The sequence below is a fragment of the Sphaeramia orbicularis genome, chromosome 20 (assembly GCF_902148855.1).
Source record: "Sphaeramia orbicularis chromosome 20, fSphaOr1.1, whole genome shotgun sequence".
Classification (NCBI taxonomy): domain Eukaryota; kingdom Metazoa; phylum Chordata; class Actinopteri; order Kurtiformes; family Apogonidae; genus Sphaeramia; species Sphaeramia orbicularis.
Window position 1 is genome coordinate 46,950,887 of NC_043976.1, and position 27,155 is coordinate 46,978,041.

Genomic DNA, 27,155 nt, shown 5'->3' on the forward strand with positions numbered 1-27,155 from the left:
CTGATGTCCTAAACTGGGTCCACACTGGACCACTGTGGTTCTGCTGAGCTGTTTATGGATCATTTTTGTGTATGGAGCGCCCCCTACTGTTTGAAAGTATATATACACTGTGGTACACTAGTACTGCTACTGAACTACCCAGACACTTATGAATGAATGAATGAATGAATTTATTGTTGGTTTTACATCAGTCATTGCACGGTACATGAATCGTAACAAACATAAAAACCAGAAAAGGAATATTCTAGAAGCAGAAGCTTGTTTTTTTGCCTCTCCTTTTCACCTGATACACTGTTTACATCAACTTAAATGTGAACAGCATCCAGCATTCACACCAGAATAATAAAATAATAAAAATCAACAACAAAAACAGATCTACCAAAACAAAGGAACTTCCACAAAACACTCTTTCATCCAAACCTGAATAAAATAATAAAAACAGCATCAGAAGATTCAGACTGATGGAAGAACAGGTGAGTCTGTCCACTAGATGGCAGCAGTGTGTGTGTGTGTGTGTGTGTGTGTGTGTGTAGTCGAAGGGAACACACAAAACACACTCAAACTCTTAAAGAGACATTTCAAGAATGACAGGAAACAAATTCAAAGTCTACAAGGAACATGTAGAGTAGTGCATCTCAAACTTTTTACAGTGGAGTACCCCTGGAACAGACTTTCTACAGTGGAGTACCCCTGGAACAGACTTTTTACAGTGGAGTACCCCTGGAACAGACTTTTTACAGTGGAGTACCCCTGGAACAGACTTTTTACAGTGGAGTACCCCTGGAACAGACTTTTTACAGTGGAGTACCCCTGAATCCAGAGCCCGTCCTGTGTGTGATGCGTCCGTCAAACAGGCGTGTGTCTGTTCGGCTTCACTCATCCACTCACAGACTTTTTAAAGCTGAGGACACAGACTGAGCAGCCAATGGGCTTCATGAGAATGGAATGGGATTCATCCAAAGCCCCTCCCCCTCAGCAGACCCCCCCCCCCCCCCCCCATGCTTTGGAATAATCAGTGCTTTGTGCAGACCGGGCAAATCCAGGCTGAAAACACCAGGCTCAATTATAGAGAGAGAATCCAAAAAGCATGGTAACCGTGGCAACCACCCAGGGCCTGAAAAAGGGGACAGGCACAAAAACACCAGCAGACGCAGACACAGTGTGTGAGGACGCAGACAGACGCCAACCGTCTGCGCAGGCGTTCAGAGGCCAAACACACGCTTCAGGGAAGTTTGGTCAAATACTGGTGATAAATGAGGTGAGACTGCACGTCTGAGCTGCTGGGGTTTCCATGGCAACCCACGCAAACACCACGGTCACATGGAGAGATTTGGAGACGGACACACTTCAAACACCAATGGATGACAACAGTGGACAGGATGGCCCCGCCCACTGGGCACGAGTTAAAGAGAAGGCCCGGTGTCCAGCATCATCTTCATCTTCCACTGGCTGCAGTGGGATGATCCTCCACCAGGGGGCAGAAACACATATAGGGTCAAATCCAACAGGTTTATGAGGGAAAAGAAATTTAAAAAAAACTAAAATTAATACTAAAACTAAACTAAAACTAAGCATTTAGAAAAAAAAAAAGAAAACTAATAAAAACTATCAAATCTGCTCTAAAAACCAATTAAAACGAACTGAATTAAAAAAAAAAAAAAAAGTCCAAACTAAATAAAACTAAACTACAATGAAAAATCCAAAACTCTTAGAACCTTGACATGAACGCAGCCTTTCAGAATGGAAGAATTTATTTATTTATTTATAGCATACACTTTTCTTTAACAATGGAATGGTTTACAATGAGAGCCATTGCAATAAATACAGTTTGGAAAAACACAATCGGAAACTCCTGGTCATGTGACCACAGGACAGTTAGTGTGGGTTTGGACAGCAGGTCATGTGACTACAGGAACATGTTCAATTCAACACATTTTCTAACAGGTCTAGAGGCTAAATGCAGTAAAAACATAAAAGTACCGAAGACGCCGTCTGCGGCTGATTGTTTGAAAACAGAGCGAACGCAGAGCGAGGGATGAGCACAGAAAAACAAACCAGCCCATTGTATCCGAGTACACATGGGAATTCCTCTGACATGAGTCACGGGTACAGTCTGAGTCCAAGAAAACAAAAGGTGGAATGGAGCAGCTTCACCTGATGTGAACAAACGCATCCCTACGACAGCGGTCCACCAACAAGAGTTCTTAAAAAAAGATTAAAAAAGAGGCCGTTGAGTTTAAAAACAAACATCAGATCGCTGCGTCTGTCTGTCATTATTCTATATTAGTAGGACTTCTGCTGCTCAAAACAAAGAGTCGAGGTGGAACAGGAACGAGCACGAGGCAACGACTGTTTTTTATACAGAATAAAAAGACGAGTGAGGAGAAAGTAAAAAGACCTGTTCTGATGAAGAGGTGAGAAAATACAGCTGGTCATCCTCAGATTATAAAGAGCTAAGTTCTACACAAACGGACTACAGTCTGTGGACCCAGGGGTTTCTGTTCTAACAGGAAAAAAAAAAGAACAAACACCAAAATAATCAAACAAAACTGGATAAAAAAAAGACCAAAATAATCAAACAAAATGAAAAAAAAAAAGAATAAATCCTCTGTGCGTCCATCAGTCTGTGGTCTGTTTGTGTAGCAGTTAGCTCGTTATGCTAGGAGGCTAACGAGTTGCTACTACTGTTCTCCGCTAATAGTCGATGCTCTGGTCGTTGTAGTGGGAGCTGTAGTCGTCATGGTAACCTCGGTGGTGGTAGTCGTCCTCGTGGAACTCGGCCTGGTAGTCGCCGTCGCTGATCTCGGAGCCGTTGGTGCCGGTGCCCTGGCTGCCGTTGGCGTGGATGACGGGCTCGGTGGGGGGGGCGCAGTACTTGGGGTCGTAGACCTGGCGGCCCAGGCCGTACACGCTCATGCCCCTCTGGGACGCCACCTTGTTGGTGCCCATCTGCAGGGAGATGGTGGAGTTGTCCAGAGGCTGCTGCGCCACCTTCTGGTCGAAGATGTCTCTGCGGGTACCGGGGGCCGACATGCCCGCCTGGAAACACAACACACACACAAACACACACCTTTACTACACACTAGGGACGGGAAGATTATCCCATACGCATCGATACGCAGACATGCATGTGCTGGATCCCAGTGCAGCGGTACAGAAGCTGTGAGGGAATGAAAAGTTTGGAATGATATCGTGATGCATCGGTTATTGAATGTTTGTATCAATAGGATTTGATCCGTTCAATAGAATATATTTTTAGTTGCATTTAGAAGTGTTACTATTTATTTGGATGAAGTTTTTCTTTCCTTCAGACCCACTAGGGTGGTCCAAAAAATTTTTTTTCTCAGATTCTCTGGATTCGAACCCTGCATTTGGTTCCATATCTGGCCAAATTACTTCGGTTCAAATTTTATGCAAATTCCTTCATATTCAGAGGTGTCCCAGACAGGTGCAGATGTCTGTATACTCTAACAGAACTATCCAAATGAATAAGGCAGATTAGAAGAATGTCATTTTATTCTCAAAATCAAACTGACACTCATAAAAATGTTCCTTAGAAAGTCCAACAACCACTGTTGGTTTATTGAAATGACCAAAAATGTTCCTGTGTTCTTTGACAACTTGTTGCCAGTACTGTTTGTGATCTGCATTTTCTGTTCGGCTACAGTTGAAGTCTGGAATAAGCTCCGCCCCTCTGTCAGTGACATCACTGACAACTTTTGTGGAATGCACAATTACTGCAGTAGATACTGCAGTACACACCACAGATACTGCAGTACACACCACAGATACTTCCTTAAACAGTGTCATACATATCTAACAGCACATCCCATAATACCTTGCGCAGGTGTCTCTTAAAGTGACAGAACCTTTTTCTGTTTTACCTTCATTATAAATACATGACATTACAAATGGGTTCAGTGAAGGAGTCAGAAGTTTTAGTTAGAAACAGAAACGACTGTAAACACAGTCTGAACTGTTTCACTGAACGTGAGGCACGTGTTCTGAAACTGAACTGAAGACACTGTGGAAAAAGTCATAGTCTGATTTGATAAATATTTAAACTCACTGAACTGCTCTGCATATTTTTTTTTCCAGAATGAATGTGTTTGATCAGAATGTGTTTGATCAGAATGTGTTTGATCAGAATGTGTTTGATCAGAATGTGTTTAACTCTTTAAGTGCCAGACAGTTAAGGGGCTAATAAGCCTTAAAAGTGCCACAGAATTTGGCCGTTTTTCAGTATTTCGCGTCGTTTTCATAATATTTGAAGAATCCTGCAGGAAACCGCTCGGTAACATCCGACTGCTAATCAGATTGCTGATTAGATCCAAAACGCACCGGACACAGCCGATTCATTATTGATTGTAATTTGCATAATTCATAATAATAATAATAATAATAATAATAATAATAATAATAATCTTTATTTATATAGCACTTTTCATACATTAAAAACTGTAGCACAAAGTGCTTTACATATCAGTTTAAAAATCAGTACCGCCCCCCACCCACACCCACCCACTCACCCGCACACACACCCGCACACACACACATACACATGCAAACCCACATATACATGCAAACCCACATATACATGCAAACCCACATATACATGCAAACCCACAAGCTCACACATCCTTCAGAAGACTGACTGAGCACGGGTAGACCAGAACAAAAATGTACAAGTAAAAGTAAAACATCAGTTTAGGAGGCGCTGTCTCAGGGAGCCATCCGCACCAGGATGCAGCCGCCGACCCCGGCGACCAGGCACCAGCAACACAGCCCCGCATCCCAACTAGTGGGAGAGGGCCAACTGGGACCCCCACCCACCAGAAAGGAGCGGACCCCAGTGAGAGAAGGCGCCACAGCCCCCGGAGTCCACAGCCGCCCCCCGGCATGGAGGGCTCCCTCTGATGAAACACCGGAGATTAAGAAACATTAAAAACATATAAAAATATTATTCGGTCGCGTGACGTCAAATTCCCGTCTGCTTGGTCTCAAAAGGGGGACACAGAAAGAACGCCATCGAAACGTGAGAAAGAAATGGGGGTGGATGGTTTGTTTGTACACAAATGTGGCGTGTTCTCCAAAGCCGATCTGATCGGCCTGTGGCACTTTACAGGTTGTTTTCGTAAAGCCGATTTAATCGGCCCATGGCACTGAAAGAGTTAATCGCTCTGTATCGCGCTTTGGATGTGAATCGTATCACATCATTAGATGCCACACATGTATCGTTAATATATCAGATTGGAGATGTTGTATCAAGATGCGTCTCGTATCGGCCTGAAAACTAAGATTCCCAACCCTAATAAAAATATGTGAGGGTTTGGTCTGGTCTTTGAGGGGGGACAGTGGGTCCAGAACTCAGACCAGTTCAGACCCACTGGTCTAGTGGTTTCAGTTCTGCTCAGGTCTGATTGGACAGCGTTAACTCCAGACCACAGACGTTCATGCCACTGGTTTGGTCTACAGACACGTTCAGGGTTACACTGATGATGATGGGGGTGGGGTGGGCGGGGTCAGAGGGGCGGGGTCTGACCTGACTGGCTCCTTTATTGGTCCCCATCTGCAGGCTGATGGTGGTCTGGTCGTAGGGTTTGTCCGTCTGAGTCTTTGGATCGTATAAATGTCGTCTGGTTCCGTACGCCGTCATTCCAGCTTGACTCGCACATTTATTCGTCCCCATCTGAAAACGAACATTCAATTAAACACTGGGATAATTATAGATTAAATTAAATATATATTACATATTCACACTTAGAATCTAATACATGCAGATATATATATATATATATATATATATATATATATATATATATATATATATATGTCACAGTAGAGATTGAAATCCAGTAGGATTCCTAATCCTACTAGGACAGATAGTAATTGTAGTTTGTCCAAGGACAAACTGAAATCCTATAAGACATTAGGATCCGAAGATTGGAATTCCAATCTGTCCTAGGAGAATCTGCAATCCTACTAGGACAGATTGTAATTCTATTTGGAAGTGGGATCTGAAGATTGGAATTTCAGTCTGTCCTACGGCAAAAAATGTAAGAATTCTGTCTGGACAATCTCGAATTCTATTAGGAGAATGTCAGATTATATCAAAATGTATGGAAAATAGACTGAATCATTTCACAGCCAAAATTCCAGTCATTTTCAGCATAGGTAAGCATACAATTTCGCCATCACTATTCCAGCTGAATTATTTTCATATCTTAGATACAGTATATGTCCCTTAGGTTAATACACATTGTAACCAGGGTGCCAGCCGTTTGGTCCAACCTTATTCAATGGCCGTATGTTCATGTCATTGGTATGTAAATGGACACATTTGCAAAGGGCCATGATGAGTTAGTGACTCAGTGGTGTCAACCACTTTTGGATATTAAATGGTAAGCTGTTTAGAAGTTGCGCTCTTTCAATCTTGGCATGTTGACTAGAGATATTGCCTGTATACTGACATTACAGATAAAATCTCTGTACTTCTACTTTTGTCAAATGAGTGTAGAGCTACTATTTATGTAGCCATGTAGGTGTAGATGTTTGTGTAGGGTAACTAGGGTTACATATGTCTGCAACTATTGTACACTAGTGAGTAGTGTACAACATTTTCTTACATTTCAGTGTAAGGAAAAACCTTTGTAGTATTACTTGTTTGAAATTTTGAAGTTAGCTGTAGACTAACGTTAGTGTCACTATTGAGTAGTATGTAGCACCTTTAAGTATTAGAAAAATAACTGACAAAACCTCTATAGTATTACTTGTTTGAAATTTTGAAGTTAGTACTATAGACTAAGGTTATTGTCACTTAACTAGTGAGTAGTATGCAGCACATTTAAGTCTTAGAAAAAGTCTTTGAAGCTTAGCTATAGAATATTAGATTCAAAGTCTGTGTAAATTCTGAATAAAATCATGGTTTGTAAGAATATTGTTGTTTCTTTTACTTTTAACCCTACCATCTAGACCAGGGGGCAGCAAAATGCCAATGCCAACTTTAACATCGTACATTTTCTGAATGGCTTGGCAAAAATTAGATAATAATAAAATTGTATGTTGCCATGGCAACGGGTTGTTTACAGGTACGTTTTTCAAATTCTACCGATTTCTGAATACAAATGTGTCTCATTTACATACCAATGACAGTTACAAACAGCCATTGAATAAGGTTGGACCAGATAGGACAGCTGGCATCCTGGTTACAATGTGTACTGACCTAAGGGCCATATACTGGATCTAAGATATGAAAAGAATTCAGCTGGAATGGTGATGGCGAAATCGTAGGACAGACTGAAATTCCAAAATTCCAATCTTCAGATCCCACTTCCAAATAGAATTACAATCTGTCCTAGTAGGATTGTAAATTCTCCTAGGACAGATTGGAATTCCAATCTTCAGATCCTAATGTCTTGTAGGATTTCAGTTTGTCCTAGGACAAACTGAAATTTCAATCTGTCCTAGTAGGATTAGGAATCCTACTGGATTTCAATCTCTACTGTGACACACACACACATATTATATATATATATATATATATATATATATATATATATATATATATACAGTACAGGCCAAAAGTTTGGACACACCTTCTCATTCTTCACATTTTCTTTATTTTCATGACTATTTTCATTGTAGATTCTCACTGAAGGCATCAAAACTATGAATGAACACATGTGGAATTATGTACTTAACAAAAAAGTGTGAAATAACTGAAAACATCTCTTATATTCTAGTTTCTTCAAAGTAGCCACCCTTAGCTCTGATGACTGCCTTGCACACCTTGGCATTCTCTTGATGAGCTTCCAGAGGTAGTCACCTGAAATGGTTTCCACTTCATAGCTGTGCCTTGTCAGGGTTACTTAGTGGAATTTCTTGCCTTATTGATGGGGTTGGGACCATCAGTTGTGTTGTGCAGAAGTCAGGTTGATGCACAGCTGACAGCCCTATTGGACAACTGTTAGAATGCATATTATGGCGAGAACCAATCAGCTAAGTAAAGACAAACGAGTGGCCATCATTACTTTAAGAAATGAAGGTCAGTCAGTCTAGAAAATTTCAAAAACTTTGAATGTGTCCCCAAGTGCAGTCGCAAAAACCATCAAGCGCTCCAACGAAACTGGCTCACATGAGGACCGCCCCAGGAAAGGAAGACCAAGAGTCACCTCTGATGCTGAAGATAAGTTCATCTGAGTCACCAGCCTCAGAAATCGCAAATTAACAGCAGCTCAGATTAGAGACCAGATGAATACCACACAGAGCTCTAGCAGCAGACACATCTCTACAACAACTGTTAAGAGGAGACTGCGTGAATCAGGCCTTCATGGTCAAACAGCTGCTAGGAAACCACTGCTCAGGAGAGGCAACAAACACAAGAGATTTATTTGGGCCAAGAAACCCAAGGAATGGACATTAGACCAGTGGAAATCTGTGCTTTGGTCTGATGAGTCCAAATTTCAGATCTTTGGATCCAACCGCCGTGTCTTTGTGCGACGCAGAAAAGGTGAACGGATGGATGCTACATGCCTGGTTCCCACCGTGAAGCATGGAGGGGGAGGTGTGATGATGTGGGGGTGCTTTGCTGGTGACGCTGTTGGGGATTTATTCAAGATTGAAGGCAACCTGAATCAGCATGGCTACCACAGCATCCTGAAGTGACATGCCATTCCATCCGGTCTGCGTTTAGTTGGACCATCATTTATGTTTCAACAGGACAATGACCCCAAACACACCTCCAGGCTGTGTGAGGGATATCTGACCAAGAAGGAGAGTGATGGAGTGCTGCGCCAGATGACCTGGCCTCCACAGTCACCGGACCTGAACCCGATCGAGATGGTTTGGGGTGAGCTGGACCGCAGAGTGAAGGCAAAAGGGCCAACAAGTGCTAAGCATCTGTGGGAACTTCTTCAAGACTGTTAGGAAACCATTTCAGGTGACTACCTCTGGAAGCTCATCAAGAGAATGGCAAGAGTGTACAAGACAGTCATCAGAGCTAAGGGTGGATACTTTGAAGAAACTAGAATATAAGAGATGTTTTCAGTTATTTCACACTTTTTTGTTAAGTACATAATTCCACATGTGTTCATTCATAGTTTTGATGCCTTCAGTGAGAATCTACAATGAAAATAGTCATGAAAATAAAGAAAATGCAAAGAATGAGAAGGTGTGTCCAAACTTTTGGCCTGTACTGTATATATATATATATATATATATATATATATATATATATATATATATATATATATATATATATATATATATATATATATTCAATTATACACTTAATTCTATATTTAGATGAATATTTACATAAATACCTGATGTCTTATTTTTGCTCTATGTTTCATTTTTCACCTGTTTGTGGGTTTTCTGTCTTTTCTTTGAATTCGTTTGTTGTTGTTGTTAACTGAACTTTCCCCACAGTGGAATACACAAAGGCTTACCTTATCTTATCTTAAATAAACTGGGTTAGTATTCTGTGTTTGAGACTCTCCTTAATGCTAAAGTGGTTTGAAGGCTCCATCAGAGAAGAACCAACCCAAATGTTGGACTCACCCCCCCACCCTCCATGGTTACCATGGTTACCTGCAGTCCGATGACACACTGTCCAGCCTTGATCTTCTCATCATCAAAATGTCGCGCTTGTTTGTCGGCATATTTCACTCCGATATCGATTTTAGTGTCCATGCCTTTGGTCTTGGCCTGTGGGGGGGGGGGGCATCAGATGCATCAGTCCACATGTGTGTGCTGGGGGGCGGCTCCCTCCATGGACCTTTCCTCCTGTACTCACCATAGAGGCCAGGGCCAACAGGGTGGTCTGGGTGGGGGGTGGGGGTGGGGGTACTCACCATAGAGGCCAGGGCCAACAGGGTGGTCTGGGGGTGGGGGGGGTACTCACCATAGAGGCCAGGGCCAACAGGGTGGTCTGGGGGTGGGGTGGGGGGGGGTACTCACCATAGAGGCCAGGGCCAACAGGGTGGTCTGGGGGTGGGGGGGGGGGGGGTACTCACCATAGAGGCCAGGGCCAACAGGGTGGTCTGGGGGGGGGGGGGGGGGGGGGGTACTCACCATAGAGGCCAGGGCCAACAGGGTGGTCTGGGTGGGGGGGTGGGGGTGGGGGTACTCACCATAGAGGCCAGGGCCAACAGGGTGGTCTGGGGGTGGGGGGGGTACTCACCATAGAGGCCAGGGCCAACAGGGTGGTCTGGGGTGGGGGGTGGGGGGGGTACTCACCATAGAGGCCAGGGCCAACAGGGTGGTCTGGGGGGGGGGGGGGTACTCACCATAGAGGCCAGGGCCAACAGGGTGGTCTGGGTGGGGGGGTGGGGGTGGGGGTACTCACCATAGAGGCCAGGGCCAACAGGGTGGTCTGGGGGTGGGGGGTGGGGGTGGGGGTACTCACCATAGAGGCCAGGGCCAACAGGGTGGTCTGGGGGTGGGGTGGGGGGGGGTACTCACCATAGAGGCCAGGGCCAACAGGGTGGTCTGGGGGTGGGGTGGGGTGGGGTACTCACCATAGAGGCCAGGGCCAACAGGGTGGTCTGGGGGTGGGGTGGGGTGGGGTACTCACCATAGAGGCCAGGGCCAACAGGGTGGTCTGGACTTGGGTCATGTTGCCGTTCTCAAACAGGTCGTTTGCCTCAAAGATGTCGTTGGGCTTCAGGCCGTAGTTCAGGATGGCTTTGATGAAGTTCCCCAGGTTCTCCAGCTGCAAAAGACAAGAACCAATCAGTAACTGATGGGGCTGGGGGCGGGGCTTCGGCCCCATCAGCCAACAGCCAATGAGAGGGCTGTGAAGGCTGTGACATCATCATTAGAACAGTTTCACCTTGTGCCAGTTCAGCTGTGACAGGTTGATTTTCTTTACAGAACCAGGCTGCAGTTTGTTGATCAGTCTGAGAGAGAGAAAAGAAAAAAGAAGAATGACAGAGACAACAGTTTGTTTTAGGTCACAATTCAACAGTTGATCATTTTTGCCTGATTTCTAATAATACAACTTATATGTAGAATATTAGAATAAAGGGTGTTTTTTGCATCAAAAATATGGTTTGTTACAGTTACAAACATGACATTTAAAGAGTTAAAAATATGACAGTTATTGAGTATTTGGTATTTTTATTTATGGCTAAAGCTGATGAAATATTTTATAAAATAGAAAAAAGTAAAAAAAAAAAAAATAATAATAATAATAAGTACTGCAAAATAATAATGTATATGAACCAGTGTTGGTGTTAATCACTGACACATGACAGGAGGGAAAAATAAATAAATAACTAATACAATTTATATGTAGAACATTGGAAAAAAGGTGTTTTTTGCATCAAAAATATGGTTTGTTTCCGTTACAAACCTGTCATTAAAAGGTTTAAACCCTTTAACCCCTGATGTGTCTGTGGTGACACGTTCTGAATGTATGATTTATTTAAATATTCATATAAAGTCAGTTGTTTACTCAATAGTTACATTTCCAGTCGTGCTGATAGAATAGACCTTGTTCTTTCATAGACATCTGAGCATGCTCAGTTCAAGCTCCGCCCCCTGTGGAATGGGGGGGTCAAACACAGAGCAGTGAGTGAGACCGGCTCACTATAAAAATAGACACTTTGGACTTTTTAAAATTTTTTTACACTGCTTTCCTTGTGTTTTTTGTTTCCCCTGTTGTTTCCAGTGTTGTGGTGATTTTATTTTATTTATTTTTTACTGTGTTTTTACCGAGTTTGTCTGCGGAACTGTCCAGTGGAGTTAAACAGGTGTCACAAAGTAGAAAAAAAGAGACAAAACTAAAACTACAGAGACCAAATTACAATACATTGTGTAGTCCCACCCCCTAAAGTTGTCTTTTTGTAATGTTAAACGGACGTACGAACACACACAGAACACACACAGAACACACACAGAACACACACTCCCAGCTGGACTTACTCGCAGAGGATGACGCCATCTTTCAGACCTCTTTGGAAATTGTCTCCGATACTCATTCCTGTGACCTCCTCAATCCAGAAACGCAGCTCTTCTTCTTTCTGCGGGTCATATTTCTGAGCAATCTGAAAAACACCAAACGAAAACAAGACTACATTTACCATTTAAAAGACACGTACAAACATAAAAAAGGAAAAACTGAAAGTAAAACTGCAGCTGCACACAAGAAAAAATAACATGAAACCTAATACAGTTAAATTAATACATTCAGGGACACGAATGAGGCATTCAGGGACACGAATGAGGTGTTCAGGGACACGAATAAGGCGCTCAGGGACAAGAATGAGGCATTCAGGGACATGAATGAGGCGTTCAGGGACCAGACCGGTCACAGGGCAAAGAGCGATCTGTGTTTCCGAAGTTCAGAGTTAAAGGTTCGGCGTCCTCTGGTCAAAGTGTCAGCGTTAAAGGCCACGTCGTCTGTGAATTAATGTGAGTCTTTGTGTATGGAGTCTGAAAAGACAGTGAATGCCTCACAGGTTAAAGAGCCGGACCGTCGGAGGGCAGACGTTTTTGTGTCTTCACTTCTGCAGCCGTTCTGTTCAGTTCAGGGAACGACGCCAAGAACTGACAGGAAAAAAAAAACAAATAAAAAAAATGAGGGACTGGAAAAAGAAATGGAATTCTGTTGAACGGAGCTGGAAACTGGAAGGTTCCAGTTCCAGTCCAGGGCCGGCTGCAAAGGAAAACCAGACCCCCCCACACCCCCCCGACCCATTTTCAACTGCGGACCCAAAAGCATTTCCTGATGACAGAACAAAACTGAAGCGCACAGAGTAGAGGACAGATGTTCTGACCCCTTCAAAACTGAAAAGAAAGTCTGGAACCAAAGCAGGAAACAGCAGAAACCAGACTGTACTGACACAGAACCACAGCCAGTAAATGTACACAAAGAGAACAAGAACAGAAAACAGCTGTTATCTGGACTACAAGGCACCACAAGAGGATAAATGACATCATCACCTCATTTGCATAATGATAAATGTTCATGTAATTGTAATGAAGGATGTAGGACAGAGGAATAACAGTGTTAGAGACAAACATGAAACAGAAAAAATGAACAAAATAATAAACAAAATTAAAAAAAACAAAAAAATCAACAAAATGAACAAAATAATCAATAAAAAGAACAAAAATAAACAAAATAATCAACAAAATGCCCATAATTAATCAATAAAATGAACAACAAAAAAACAAAAAATGAACAAAATAATCAACAAAATGAACAAAAATTTAAAAAAAAAAAAAAAAAAAAAAAAAGAACAAAAATAAACAAAATAAATGTTCAGAGTGTGCATGTGTGGATCGACTATTTCTTTTTAAACTACGGATGTGCAAAACAAATTTCATAATAATAATATTTCACGAATTGCATTTTTTATGATTTTTTTGAAAATGGTGCATGAAAAATAACAAAAGTCAACAGAGCGTAACGGAAGAGAAACGTTTGAAGAGAGAAATATTTGGTCCACAGTTGAATCTGGTCCCAGTCATGTGTCTGTCCAATTAGATTCAATTCACATCAATATTAGTTGAGTTCTAATTTTAAATGTGTGGGAAATGGGATTTTCAGTGTTCAGTGTAAATGTCCACAGAGTCCACATTCCACAGTGGATGTGGACAATTTAGTTCCACATACAAGAGACTGTTCTAAGCTACAGGTGGATCCAAATGGAGGAGAATCGGAGTCGTTTGGAATTTTGGATGAATTTCGGAAAATGTCTCAATGATGACAGATGGAAAACTGTAGATGTTGTGACCTTGCTGTGACCTTGAACTTTGTCCTACTGGGACCAAAATGGACTGGGTTGGTCCCAGGGCCTAGGCCTATCTGTGGGGAAGATCTGGGAAAGATGGGTGGAAGAGTTTTACACTGAAGATGAAAACAAACAAACAAACAAACACACAAAGCACAGTCATCACAGTACCTCCTGGTGGAGGGAATGAAAAGTGTAAATATATACAGAATAAAAAACAAACATGTTAACCAGCCAAAAATAAACAGTGGACCCTGGTTGAACCCTGAGGATAAATGTTGAATATATATACTTATGTTTTACTTATTCATGTATGATCATTAACTGAACTAGAAAAGCACTTGGAGAGCGCAGACCTCCACCAAGGCAGGTCAGTGCCCCCCCACCCCCCATCACCACCAAAATTTAATCATTTCTTCCTTGTGCCAGTATCAACATTTACTGAAATTTTCATGAAAATCCATCCATAACTTTTTGAGTTATCTTGCTAACCATCAGACAAACAAACACACAAACTTGCAAACACACAAAGCACAGTGATCACAGTCCCTCCTGGAGGAGGTAAAAAGTCCAGAGGGAAATGTGACCTAGTCCACTGAGTGACAGGAGGAGTTAAAGGAACATGGTGGTTTTACTGCAGAGTCTGAGACTGAATTAAAGAAAGAAGAAAACTACAAAAGCACTTGGAGAGCGCAGACCTCCGCCAAGACAGATCTGCCCCCCCCCACCACCAAAATTTTATCATTTCTTCCTTGTGCCAGTATCAACATTTCCTGAGGATTTCATGAAAATCCATCCATAACTTTTTGAGTTATCTTGCTAAAAAACAAACAAACAAACAAAGCAAAATGATCCCAATCCCTCCTGGAGGAGGGAATAAAGAATGTGACCTTAGAGTGGAAATAAGACACATACAGAATACAAACAGCAGCGGAGTGTGGGATTCTGGTGGTTTGTACACATGACCCCAGTGACCCCAGGGACCCCAGGGACCTGATGGATCCACCTACATGTTGGACCGGTTAGACCTGTTTTTATCTGTTTTTATCTGTTTTTATCTGTCTGTCTGTTTTTATCTGTTTTTATCTGTCTGTTTTTATCTGTTTTTATCTCTCTGTCTGTTTTTATCTGTTTTTATCTCTCTGTCTGTTTTTATCTGTTTTTATCTGTCTGTTTTTATCTGTTTTTATCTGTCTGTTTTTATCTGTTTTTATCTCTCTGTCTGTTTTTCAACTTCCCTTCTGATCGTATTTATTGTACTCTGCTTGTAGCACTTTGAGGTTTTGAGCTAAAATTGTAAAATGCATTATAAATAAATTATTATTATTATTATTATTATTCTTCCAGCTGCAGTGACACATATGCTGTAGTCGTGAGTCCCAGACCAAACAAACGTCAGCCACTTTAACTTCAGTTACCAACAGAACCGTTCACAAACAGACAGAACATCCAAACCCAGAGCATTAGAGCCCACAGAACCACACCCACTTCCATCAAAGAGATCACTTATTTTAGAACCCATTAATCTATTGATTACTCTCTTTGATTCGATTAAAGGATTATTTGAATAGAAAAAAAGATTAAATGACAAACAACTTGTCCTTTTTTCCAGAACCACCTGAAACAACCACAAAAAGTATAAAAGTAAAAGGATATACATCAAATGTCTGCACAGAAAGAACCATAATCCCACCAGTGTTCAGTCTGTGGATAAATGTGTCCAGATGTAAACTGGTCCAGTTCAGTTCCAGATGTAAACTGGTCCAGTTCAGTTCCAGATGTAAACTGGTCCAGTTCAGTTCCAGATGTAAACTGGTCCAGTTCAGTTCCAGATGTAAACTGGTCCAGTTCAGTCCAGTTCCATCTCTTCCCTCTAATCTCAAACCCATTTGGATCCACCTGGGGGTGTGGCCTGGACTCATGTGCGTTACAATAAGGGTCCGTGTGAAACACAACAGTGGAACCAATGTTAACAGCAGAGAAATGAAGGAAACTAAGAGTAGATTCAGGAAAAATGGGATGGAAGAATATTTGGAGTCAATGAAAGGTTTAATGCAGGGGTGTCAAACTCATTTTCTTCCAGTGGTGGGGGGGCACATTCAGCCCAGTTTAATCTGCAGTGGGTCGGACCAGTACAATAATAACATGATAACCAATAAATAATGACAACTGCAAAATGTTTCAGTGCAAAAAATAACATTCAATTATGCCAATATTTACATTTACAAACTATCCACACAAAAAGGATGTGAAAATCCTGAAAAAAATGAAATTTATTAAGAAATATAAGTAAAATTTTATCAACATTATGCCTTGACTTTTCATTTATAGGTGACATGCTGAATAATTCCAACTCACAAACAAACAGAAGTTCTATCAGATGAATGAACACGTCCAAAACCGTTTGACTCCAGTATCAGGTCCATAAACTGTGTCAGACATTTTTCATTTCACTACGACAACAACAGCACTTGAACACAACACACTTTTGAATTCACAAGTGGAAAGGATCCTTTCCTGACGGCACCTGAATGCATCATCAGACTCCAGCCTCTTCAGCTCCTGCACATCAGTCTGCTGGACACGAGCGTGTTGGATTCAAACACCTGAGGTCAAACCGACGCACGTCTAAACTACATGTGTTAGAAAATATGGGTTCTGCAATATATCGTGATATTTCATTTCACAATACTGTATCAATATTAAAAAGTACTGTATGGATATTTTTAGGTACTTATTCAAATGCAGATATGGCAGAGGTTCATTTTAGTTTTTTTGTTTTTCTTTATTGTTTCTATTTCATTTATTATTATTTCACACTCTTTTATTCAATAATGTTGGTTCCTTTGTTTGGATTGAACTCAAATCCTGTTCTGATGTTAGTTGTGAACTAATAGAATCTGAACATTTGAACAGGATCTGAAACTGGAATGTCTGGAAAACAGAATTTCAGTTTGAACACAGGAACATTTATTGATAGAACATTAGATCCTGTTCTGATCGAATAAAAAGGTGTTTAGTATTTGTGCAGATTTCTGATGGAATTCAATTCTTGAACACAGATAACAGAAGAACAGTCCACAATATAACGTCCTTTTCTACGGAAGCGTATTGCATTCACGCAAAAAATAAAATTCGGCTCTGTTTTTACAAGATAATTATCTCATTAATTCAGAAAAACAGAGCCCAATTTTTTTAAACTTATTTTTTCTTGTAATTACGAGATAATTATCTTGTTAATTCAGAAAAACAGAGCCGAATTTATTTTTTTGTGTGAATGCAATACGCTTCCATAGAAAAGGACATTATATTTTTAAAACAAATTTAAAAAATGTATCTGAAAAAACTGTTGTATCATTCTGTTTCCAATTAAGGCAATTATTTAATGTAAAATGACGAAAACGCGTACTTATTTATTTATTTTTTATTTATTTTTGTGTGTGAATGCAATGCGCTTCTGTCCTTTTCAGTGGACATGATGTCATTTTTATATTTTAAAGTAAAGCTGTGAAACTCTGGTCCACTACAGAGGACATAAATGCATTGTTGGGTCTCAGGAGGATAATGTGACTAAACAAACAGACGGAGCAGAGTCCAAAGGGGAAACATGCAGCGTTTTGGAGGCCGGGTCCCCATCGGGGGTATGGTCCAAGTATTTGAGGAATGTGATGTATGCAGCGAACAGAAGAGCAGAGGCCTCCATTCACACCTTATGTAACAGAAGCCAGATGGACCCGCCCACACCACCGTCTGTCCACAGACCAAAAGGACGGACAGATGGACGGACCTGGACAGGTACGGTCTACCTACACTGTAAAAAAAAACAAAAGAAAAAATGTACAAAAAAACAAAAAACAGTAATATTCCAGCAGCAGGGGTGCCGAAAAAATACTGTTAAATAAATCATCTCATAAAAATACAGTAATTTTCCATCATTCAAATACAGTTTTTTGCCCTAACTTTACATGAGATTTTGCACTTTTGTTTTTTACTTTTTAATGTTTAATAAAGAATATTTTCATGTATTAAAACAATCCAATTACCTCTAAATATATATATAAATAATTTTCAATGACACTCAGTTGTCCACTCCACTGATAAAAACTGTATTTGGACAGTTTATCAGTGCTTATACATGTTATACATTCACAAAAATACATTTATTCAACATTTTTGTTGTGAAACCTCCTGTAATTACACAAGATATTTGTCAATTAACAAACAAGTCTGGTTCAACTGACAGAACTAATACTTCTGTTACTGTTAACTGTCAGTAATTTTATCTGGTTTTATTTATTTATTTATTTTTAACAGTATTGAACTTTAAATTAACAGTTTCATCTCACGAATAGAAAAGAAACATTTGTGAAATTACCATACATTTGCAAATGTATTTGAACTGTATTTTTCTGTGAAAAAAGAAAAAAATTTCTTTTAAAAAATGGAAATTTTTTGCTTATTCACAGTTACAGTTTTTTCGTGGTATTTTCCATTTGACATGTAAAATCACAGTCTGTTTTTGTCATTTCATTGATATTTTCCTGTATCTGAAAAATACAGGAAAAATCTGTCAAATAAACAGAGAAAATTCAGGATCTACAGGGTCTAGATCAGCTGAACAGAAACAGGTCCAGTCAAACATCTGTGGTTTTAGGGGATAGGTCAGGGGTCACCAGGGGTCACCAGTCCTGGTCCTCGAAGGCCGGTATCCTGTAGGTTTCAGATGTTTCCTCTTCCAACACCTGATTCAAATGATTAGCCTGATGATGAAGACTGAGTACGAGCGTCAGGTGGACTGGAAGAGGAAACATCTGAAACATGCAGGATACCGGCCCTGGAGGACCAGGATAGTGACCCCTGGAGGACCAGGATGGTGACCCCTGGAGGACCAGGATGGTGACCCCTGGAGGACCAGGATGGTGACCCCTGGAGGACCAGGATAGTGACCCCGGTGACCCCTGGAGGACCAGGATAGTGACCCCTGGAGGACCAGGATGGTGACCCCTGGAGGACCAGGATAGTGACCCCTGGAGGACCAGGATAGTGACCCCGGTGACCCCTGGAGGACCAGGATGGTGACCCCTGGAGGACCAGGATAGTGACCCCTGGAGGACCAGGATGGTGACCCCTGGAGGACCAGGATAGTGACCCCTGGAGGACCAGGATGGTGACCCCTGGAGGACCAGGATGGTGACCCCTGGAGGACCAGGATAGTGACCCCGGTGACCCCTGGAGGACCAGGATAGTGACCCCTGGAGGACCAGGATGGTGACCCCTGGAGGACCAGGATGGTGACCCCTGGAGGACCAGGATAGTGACCCCGGTGACCCCTGGAGGACCAGGATGGTGACCCCTGGTGACCCCTGGAGGACCAGGATAGTGACCCCTGGTGACCCCTGGTACAGATGAAGCAGAGCAGCTTCACTTAAACATTCCTCTGATTTTTAAATGCTTTGCTATAATACAAGTAGTTTTATGACGGAGTCGATGGATGACCTTTTGTTTTAAAAAGCAGCAGATGACGCTGGGGAACAGTGAGGTGAGACCATCCAGAACCATCAACCAATCAGAATTCAGGAAAGAATCACAACAAAACCTTACTTCCATTATATAAACCAATAGTTGCACATGTGATTCAAAAAATATTTCCATCATAAAATGTGACGTCGGTCCCAGATCTGCGTTTCCTTCAGTTTACACACAAACGCCAAAACAGAGATCTGACAAAAGTCCCACCTTGGCCGGATTTTTTACAAATCAATGTTTTCAATGGGTGTGGCCATCGTCATGTAAACAATAGGCACAAATGCGAATAAAATCTCCATTTTGCCAGATACAGGCTACGTGTAAACGCAGCCAGAGTCAGAACTTTCAACATTCTTTCAAATTCTACTGCAGCCACGGCTCAGTGAAACGACACAAACAGAAACAACTGGAAAGGCAAGAAAACAACACCACACCAGCAGCAAAGTCACGAATATTAACAATACGTGTCTTTAAAATCAAAGTCCATCTAGTAATATGACAGTTTTGATCCACTCAGCCTCACTACGTTTCCACTACGTGGAACCAGCTCAGCTCCACTCTGGTACCAGGTCCTATTCCAGACCCTTTCCACTCTGGTACCAGGTCCTATTCCAGACCCTTTCCGCTCTGGTACCAGGTCCTATTCCAGACCCTTTCCGCTCTGGTACCAGGTCCTATTCCAGACCCTGTCCACTCTGGTACCAGGTCCTATTCCAGACCCTTTCCACTCTGGTACCAGGTCCTATTCCAGACCCTTTCCACTCTGGTACCAGGTCCTATTCCAGACCCTTTCCATTCCAGATCCTCCCTCTTTCCAGTCCCTGGTCGTCATAGCGATGCGGTGCGTTCCTTCTGTGTGCTCTGCTCACAGTTGCTGATAAACTCACTGGTTGCCTGTTGTCTGGTCAAACTCCTGCTGAATGTTTGCGTCTGAACCTCCTGGACAAACCATGGTGTAGTTTTACAGACTGTCATCATGTGGATTCACCTACTGACAGATTTACTGGAAAAGGGCGGGGCACACACACCACTGACCAATCAGAGGTCTGCAGTGTTTACACAGTGTCACCTTTAGTACCTGGTCCCCAGTCCTGGAACCTCAGCAGAGGAGGTACCAAACAACTAGTACCAGGTACCAGAGTCCAAAAAACTAGTACCAGGTACCAGAGTCCAATAAACTAGGACCAGGTACCAGATTCCAAAAAACTAGTACCAGGTACCAGATTCCAAAAAACTAGTACCAGGTACCAGAGTCCAGGTCCTTTTTCTTAATGGAAACACAAAAAGGCCAAGTTGAGTCGAGTGGAGCCGGTACCACGTCGTACAAACGCAGCATTTGTCAGCCCTACTGTTTGTACTCACAACACCAATGACACCTGCCATTCACAATTTTACTGATTTAACACTGGTTTGCACCTTCTGATTACAGATTATTTTTATTATAATGATGCCCTTCATGGGAATATGATTACAAATACAGAACAAGAAAAACACTCGGAGAGCGCAGACCTCCACCAAGACAGATCTGCCCCCCCCACCCCACCCCCACCCCGATCAACACCAATATTTAATCATTTCTTCCTTGTGCTAGTATGAACATTTCCTGAAAATTTCATGAAAATCCGTTCATAACTTTTGGAGTTATCTTACTAACAAACAAACAAACACACAAACATGCACACAAAGGAAAGTGATCACAGTCCCTCCTGGTGGAGGGAATGACACACACTGTCCCCACAGACAGAACCACAGACAGAACCACAGACAGAACCACAGATAAAATTCATACAGTTCCTCCCACAGCCATCAGACTATAGTCCTATTCTAAGTAACACCCCCCCACACACCATGTGCAACCACAATGTAAATGTGTAAATAATATTTAAATTTAAATCTAAATATATACAAATACTATATAAAATACATATATTCTATGTTTTTCTGTTTTCTGTCTTACCTGCACTTATTTATTTTCATATTTGCTGCTGTTAAATGTGCAATTTCCTCATGGTGGCATTGATAAAGTCTGATCTTAACACGAGAAGCAAAAAAGAAATGACACATTCAGCTGTAACAGTGGAAAACAGCACCAAAGAGCTGCACAAACAAAGGTACAAATGATAGGCTAACAGCTAAAGGCTAAAGGCTATCGGCTAACAGCTAAAGGCTAACGGCTAACAGCTAAAGGCTAATGGCTAAAGGCTAACAGCTAAAGGCTAACGGCTAGCGGCTAACAGCTAAAGGCTAACAGCTAAAGGCTAACAGCTGGTTATGTCCATCAGCTCCTCAAACCAGAGCTCAGGTCACATGTGACAATATAATAACACTCTAAGTTCAAAATGAAAACAACTTTCTCATTTCTACAGAATAATGTCAATTATTTCATGTAATAAACAGGTTTGTTTTTTTTTTTTTACAGGTGACCTGTTAACAGTTTGAAATGTTTCAGTTTGTGTCTGGTTTCTGCTGGTTTACAGTCCACAGTGTCTGAGGACACATGGAAGTGTCCCTGCTGTGTGTCCCAGTGGACATCCCAGAAACAAAGACAACTAGATTTAAGTTTACACTGTTTTCCTTCAGATTTAGTTTAGAAGAAGAAACGAGTCGTCGCAATTCATGGAGATGAGGGGCGGAGCTTCAGAATCCAAACAGGAAGTAGGTTGGTGTGGAACAGGTGTCCTTAACACTGGCATTTATGACAAGAGGGTTACCGTGGAAACATCGGTGATTATGAAGGGAATCAAGAGGTTCAAAGTAGGAAAACTCCTCTGATGGGTAACCTGCAAAAACATGAGGGGATGGACTGAAAAAAAAAAAAAAAATTCACAGGTACGGGCACGAGTAAAATTAAACAAAATGCAGACTGGTAGCAAGCAAGGACGTGTGAAAAATAAAAGAACATTCATGGATGAAAAGAACTGTCAGGACATTTAATAATGATCATCTACTTTGACTGGGTTTGATCCACAGATGGTTTGTTTTATTTTACAGTGAACTTCACCTGTTTATCCACATGTCACTGAACTGCACACACTGTAAAAAAAAATCTGTCATTTAACCGAATTTTCACTGTTTATTTGACAGATTTTTCCTGTATTTTTCAGATACAGGAAAAAAAATCAATGAAATGACAAAAACAGACTGTGATTTTACATGTCAAATGGAAAATACCATGAAAAAACTGTAACTGTGAATAAGCAAAAAATTTCCATTCTTTTGAAAGATTTTTTTCACAGAAAAATACAGTTCAAATACATTTGCAAATGTATCATAATTTCACAAATATTTCTTTTCTATTTGTGAAATTAAACTGTTAATTTTAAGATTAATACTGTAAAAAATAATATTAAAACCAGATAAAATTACTGACAATTAACAGCAACAGAAGTATTAGTTCTGTCAGTTGAACCAGACTTGTTTGTTCATTGACAAATATCTTGTGTAATTACAGGAGGTTTCACAACAAAAATGTTGAATAAATGTATTTTTGTGAATGTATAACATGTATAAGCACTGATAAACTGTCCAAATACAGTTTTTATCAGTGGATTGGACAACTGAGTCTCACTGAAAATTATTTATATATATATTTATAGGGAATTGGATTGTTTAATACATGAAAATATTCTTTATTAAACATTAAAAAGTCAAAAAAAAATGTAAAATCTGATGTAAAGTTAGGGCAAAAAACTGTGTTTGAAGTATGGAAAATTACTGTATTTTTATGAGATGGTTATTTTCCGTTATTTAACAGGATTTTTTCAGCGCCCCTGCTGCCAGAATATTACTGGGGTTTTTTGGGTTTTTTTTTACATTTTTTGTTTTTTACAGTGCAGATTAGAGATTCAATGAAGTGTGTGTTTTAGACAAAAATAAAACCATTAAAAGTCAGTTACTGTAGATAATGGGTTTACTCAGGAGCCAGATCAGGACTTTGAACCTCTTGATTCCCTTCATAATATCGCCTATGTTTCCACGGTAACCCTCTGATGTTTCCACGGTAACCCTCTGATGTTTGCACGGTAACCCTCTGATGTTTTCATGGTAACCCTCTGACATTTCCATGGTAACCCTCTGATGTTTCCACGGTAACCCTCTTGTCATAAATGCCAGTGTTAAGGACACCTGTTCCACACCAACCTACTTCCTGTTTGGATTCTGAAGCTCCGCCCCTCATCTCCATGAATTGCGACGACTCGTTTCTTCTTCTAAACTAAATCTGAAGGAAAACAGTGTAAACTTAAATCTAGTTGTCTTTGTTTCTGGGATGTCCACTGGGACACACAGCAGGGACACTTCCATGTGTCCTCAGACACTGTGGACTGTAAACCAGCAGAAACCAGACACAAACTGAAACATTTCAAACTGTTTCTGGGTCCTGAGTAAAAAAAACAAAAACAAACCCTTATTTACTCCCTTCACTCTGTGACCTCTGACCTTTGTTCAGTGTCAGTAGGTCAGTGTATTCTTCTGGTGTTTATCTCCATAAAGAACACCTGAATGACAGCATGGAATGATATGAACACTACACAATAAATTACAAGTCAAAAACACATCATAAATAAATATAATCCTGTTCGAATACGAATGAAACAATTAATCAACTCAAATGTATTAAAAAATATACTAATTTAAATTTTCCTGAGTCAAAGCCATCACTTCTTTAATTTCGCTGCTGTTAAACAGGTTCTGCTGTTTTTGGACAAACGGACATTTTCAGACATGACTTGTTTTTACTATTTTTTTTGCCTCGTTGATTGACTGACTGATTGACTGATGTATTTATTTCGAATACGAATGTCAAAACAGAAGAAAATAAATAAACAAAATCCTTAAACATAAGACATACAATACATATTTGAAAAGGAGTGAGAAGAAGTAGAACTTATAAACTCCACCCCTTCTCCTTATATAATTAATAACAACTAGAAGCACTCGGAGAGCGCAGACCTCCGCCAAGGCTGATCAGTGGCCCCCCCATGGGCCCCCCCACCCCCGATCACCACCAAAATTTAATCATTTCTTCCTTATCCCATTTCCAACAAACCCTGAAAATTTCATCCAAATCTGTCCATAACTTTTTGAGTTATGTTGCACACTAACGGACAGACAAACAAACAAACAAACAGACAGACAGACAGACAAACAAACAAACAAACAGACAGACAGACAGACAGACAAACAAACAAACAAACCCTGGCAAAAACATAACCTCCTTGGCGGAGGTAATAATAACCTTCCTGGTCCAATCAGATCTATACTATATACTATAATATGATTGATACTTATTATGAAATAACTTGGCTTCTGGCTTTATATTATTATGAACAAATATAATATGATTTATATAAACACATAATACAATAACACATACATGTAAATAGGCTCCAATGTGCTCACAGCTCTTCTGTGTCTGTGTTCATATTAAATCAGTCTCAGTGAATCCAAAGGAACTTTGTGTTGGTAAATGACAGTTGTTCAAATGGACAGGATTTCAGTTCTGTTCAACATGTTGATGCTCATATGAACTATGTTTTCAGCTCCAAAATGAACCATTTCAGCACAATTAATGCTATATTTTCATGTCACAAATGGACAAGTTCTATTTGAACTGATCATTAGTGTAAACGCTGACATGGCTGCAGAGCATCAGTATGATGGGATCCACAACAACCATGTCACATCCGTCCACTGACACATTTAGTGTTTTTGTGTCAGCTGGGATTGTTTTAGATCCACAATACCAACATTTATGAAGAAGAGCACAATTAGCAATAGGAAGTCTAGAAGTTTATTCCTAATAAAGTACTGGGACTGACCAGAGCATCATGGGTAATGTCACGTCCGTCCACCAGCAAAAGTTTTCACATCCACGTGCTATTCCAAATCCAATATTTATGAAAATAGAGCTTCCACTGTCAAAGAATATCAGTAGTCTGTGCACTAATGGATTAGCATTATTTACACACACTTCTGTGACTGTAGGACAACTGTTCTGGACACAAATGGACACTCATTTGACCCCCGAAGGACATTTTAGCTGAATTACATATTCAAACACAGATCTATACACACACACACACACACTTATACATACATACACATACTTGTACATCTTTATAATGTCTACTCTAATAACCGTTTGCTTTGAATGGAAAAAAATTATTTGATAGATTAATCGATTACAAAACTAATCAACAGCTGCAGCTCTACATAGTGTTCAGAACAAAAACAGTGGAATAAGACAATGTTGTGTTCCTGGAAAGGCAGAACTGTCCAACTCAGTTTAGTTCAGTTCCACATTCAGCCAAATCTGATCTGCAGTGGGCCGGACCAGTGAAATAATAACATAATAACATATAAATAATGTCAACTCCAAACTTTCCTCTATGTTTTAGAGCAAAAAAAGTAAAATTATGCGATGAAAATGTTCATATTCACCAACTATCCTTTAAAACACTGTGAGTAACATGAACAAATGAAAGTTTCTTAAGAAAACTAAGTGCAATTTTAACAATATTCTGTCTCAGTTTATCATTTACACATGTAAATTACAACATACAAACCACAGTGGATCAACAAATACACAGAACATTTAATAACAGGCAGAATATTGTGAAAATTACACTTCAGACATTTCAAACTGCTCATATTTGTTGAGACTGTTTGTGTTTTTGTGAACATTTGTTTGTTTTAGTGTAAATGCAGTAAAATGACATGAACACGTTTACATTTACAAAGAGAAAAATGTGGAGTTGTGAGTGTTTCTAGGTTTTTATGCCAGTATTTGACAGATGTGAGCCACTGCAGACTGAAGTGTTCTGTTTGTGGAACCTGAACTAAAATGGTTCATGTCTTAGTGGAAGTTTTGGATTTCATAAATTCCTCCAAGGGGCCAGACTGGACCCTTTGGTGGGCCGGGTTTGGGCCCGGGCCGCATGTTTGACACCTGTGTGGAAGGGGAACTCGGAGCCTCCAGTGAACTCGGCCTCACTCGGGTACACTCGGGTAGACTCGGGTATTTCCGCCACCTCTGACTCCTTCCACACGAACAATAAACTGGGTTCGGATTTTCCCACATTCATGAGCTTTTCCAACACAAACAAGTGACGGCGTGTCCCGGACATGGAAAAGGAGCTCCTTCTGCACATTTATGGTAAAAAACGGAACTTTTCGGGGTTCTGCTGACCCGAACACATAAACAAAGGCGCGGAAAAAAAAGTTCCAAAGAAAAAAAAAAGCTGGAGTCTGAATGTGAGTGTGTTCAGCTGCTTCTGTTCTACTAAACACACACACACACACACACACACACACACACACACACACACACACACACATCTGAAGTGTTTCAGATGGATTCATGAACCTAAAGCCAACATCTGTTGGACTCACACTGTTCTGCGCATTTACGCTTCGACTGTTTTTTTTTTGTTTTTTTTTTTTTGTTTTTTTTTTTTTACTGTTGAGTCGAAGCTCTTTCAAAGTGACGAACTCTGCTTTTTTTTCCATAGAAGTTCTACCAGTTCTCCCACAATCCGCACACATTCCCTGGCAGCAGTTGCACTTACTTTACTGCGGACTTCTGCAGACAGTCCATAGGCTGGTCCTTTATTAAAGTGAGTCATTCTGTCTGTTTCCAACACAAATCCACCCAAAGTCTGCTGCAGGATCCCAGAACCCAGGAAGGAGCCCTTTTATTCCACAGAGCTTCACCAACTCACAGTCCCTGAAGCACAAGCTGAAGCAGCAGCAGCTCCACCAGCTCAGTTTGCACAAAAAGGACCATGACTGACGCAACACAGCAGCCAATCAGAGCGGACGGACGGTGTCCGGTCCCGCCCTCTCCTGCGGGCCTGGGGGAAAAAAGTAAAACTAAGGTCTAATATA

At 40.9% G+C, this 27,155-nt stretch overlaps 1 protein-coding gene across 1 annotated transcript; it reads right to left on the minus strand.

Moving 5' to 3' along the window:
• Positions 1 to 1,733: 1,733 nt before the first annotated feature.
• cnn3a (calponin 3, acidic a) lies at positions 1,734 to 27,013 on the minus strand. Its single transcript, XM_030123910.1, has 7 exons — positions 26,837 to 27,013; positions 11,929 to 12,050; positions 10,835 to 10,901; positions 10,577 to 10,714; positions 9,592 to 9,708; positions 5,543 to 5,689; positions 1,734 to 3,039 (listed from the first exon to the last, which is right to left on the minus strand). The coding sequence occupies exons 1-7, from the start codon at positions 26,891 to 26,893 to the stop codon at positions 2,695 to 2,697; spliced, it is 993 nt and encodes a 330-aa protein (XP_029979770.1). The 5' UTR covers positions 26,894 to 27,013; the 3' UTR covers positions 1,734 to 2,694.
• Between the last annotated feature and the right edge of the window lie 142 nt (positions 27,014 to 27,155).

What these genes read in the sequence shown, in the direction of transcription:
- cnn3a (XM_030123910.1), bottom strand. Translation starts at nt 26,893, where the DNA reads ATGACTCACTTTAATAAAGGACCAGCCTATGGACTGTCTGCAGAAGTC. An exon ending in CACAGCTGAACTGGCACAAG is followed by an intron (nt 10,715 to 10,834) that starts GTGAAACTGTTC and finishes TGTCTTTTGCAG; the next exon opens with CTGGAGAACCTGGGGAACTT. An exon ending in AGTGTGTCATCGGACTGCAG is followed by an intron (nt 5,690 to 9,591) that starts GTAACCATGGTA and finishes GTTCGTTTTCAG; the next exon opens with ATGGGGACGAATAAATGTGC.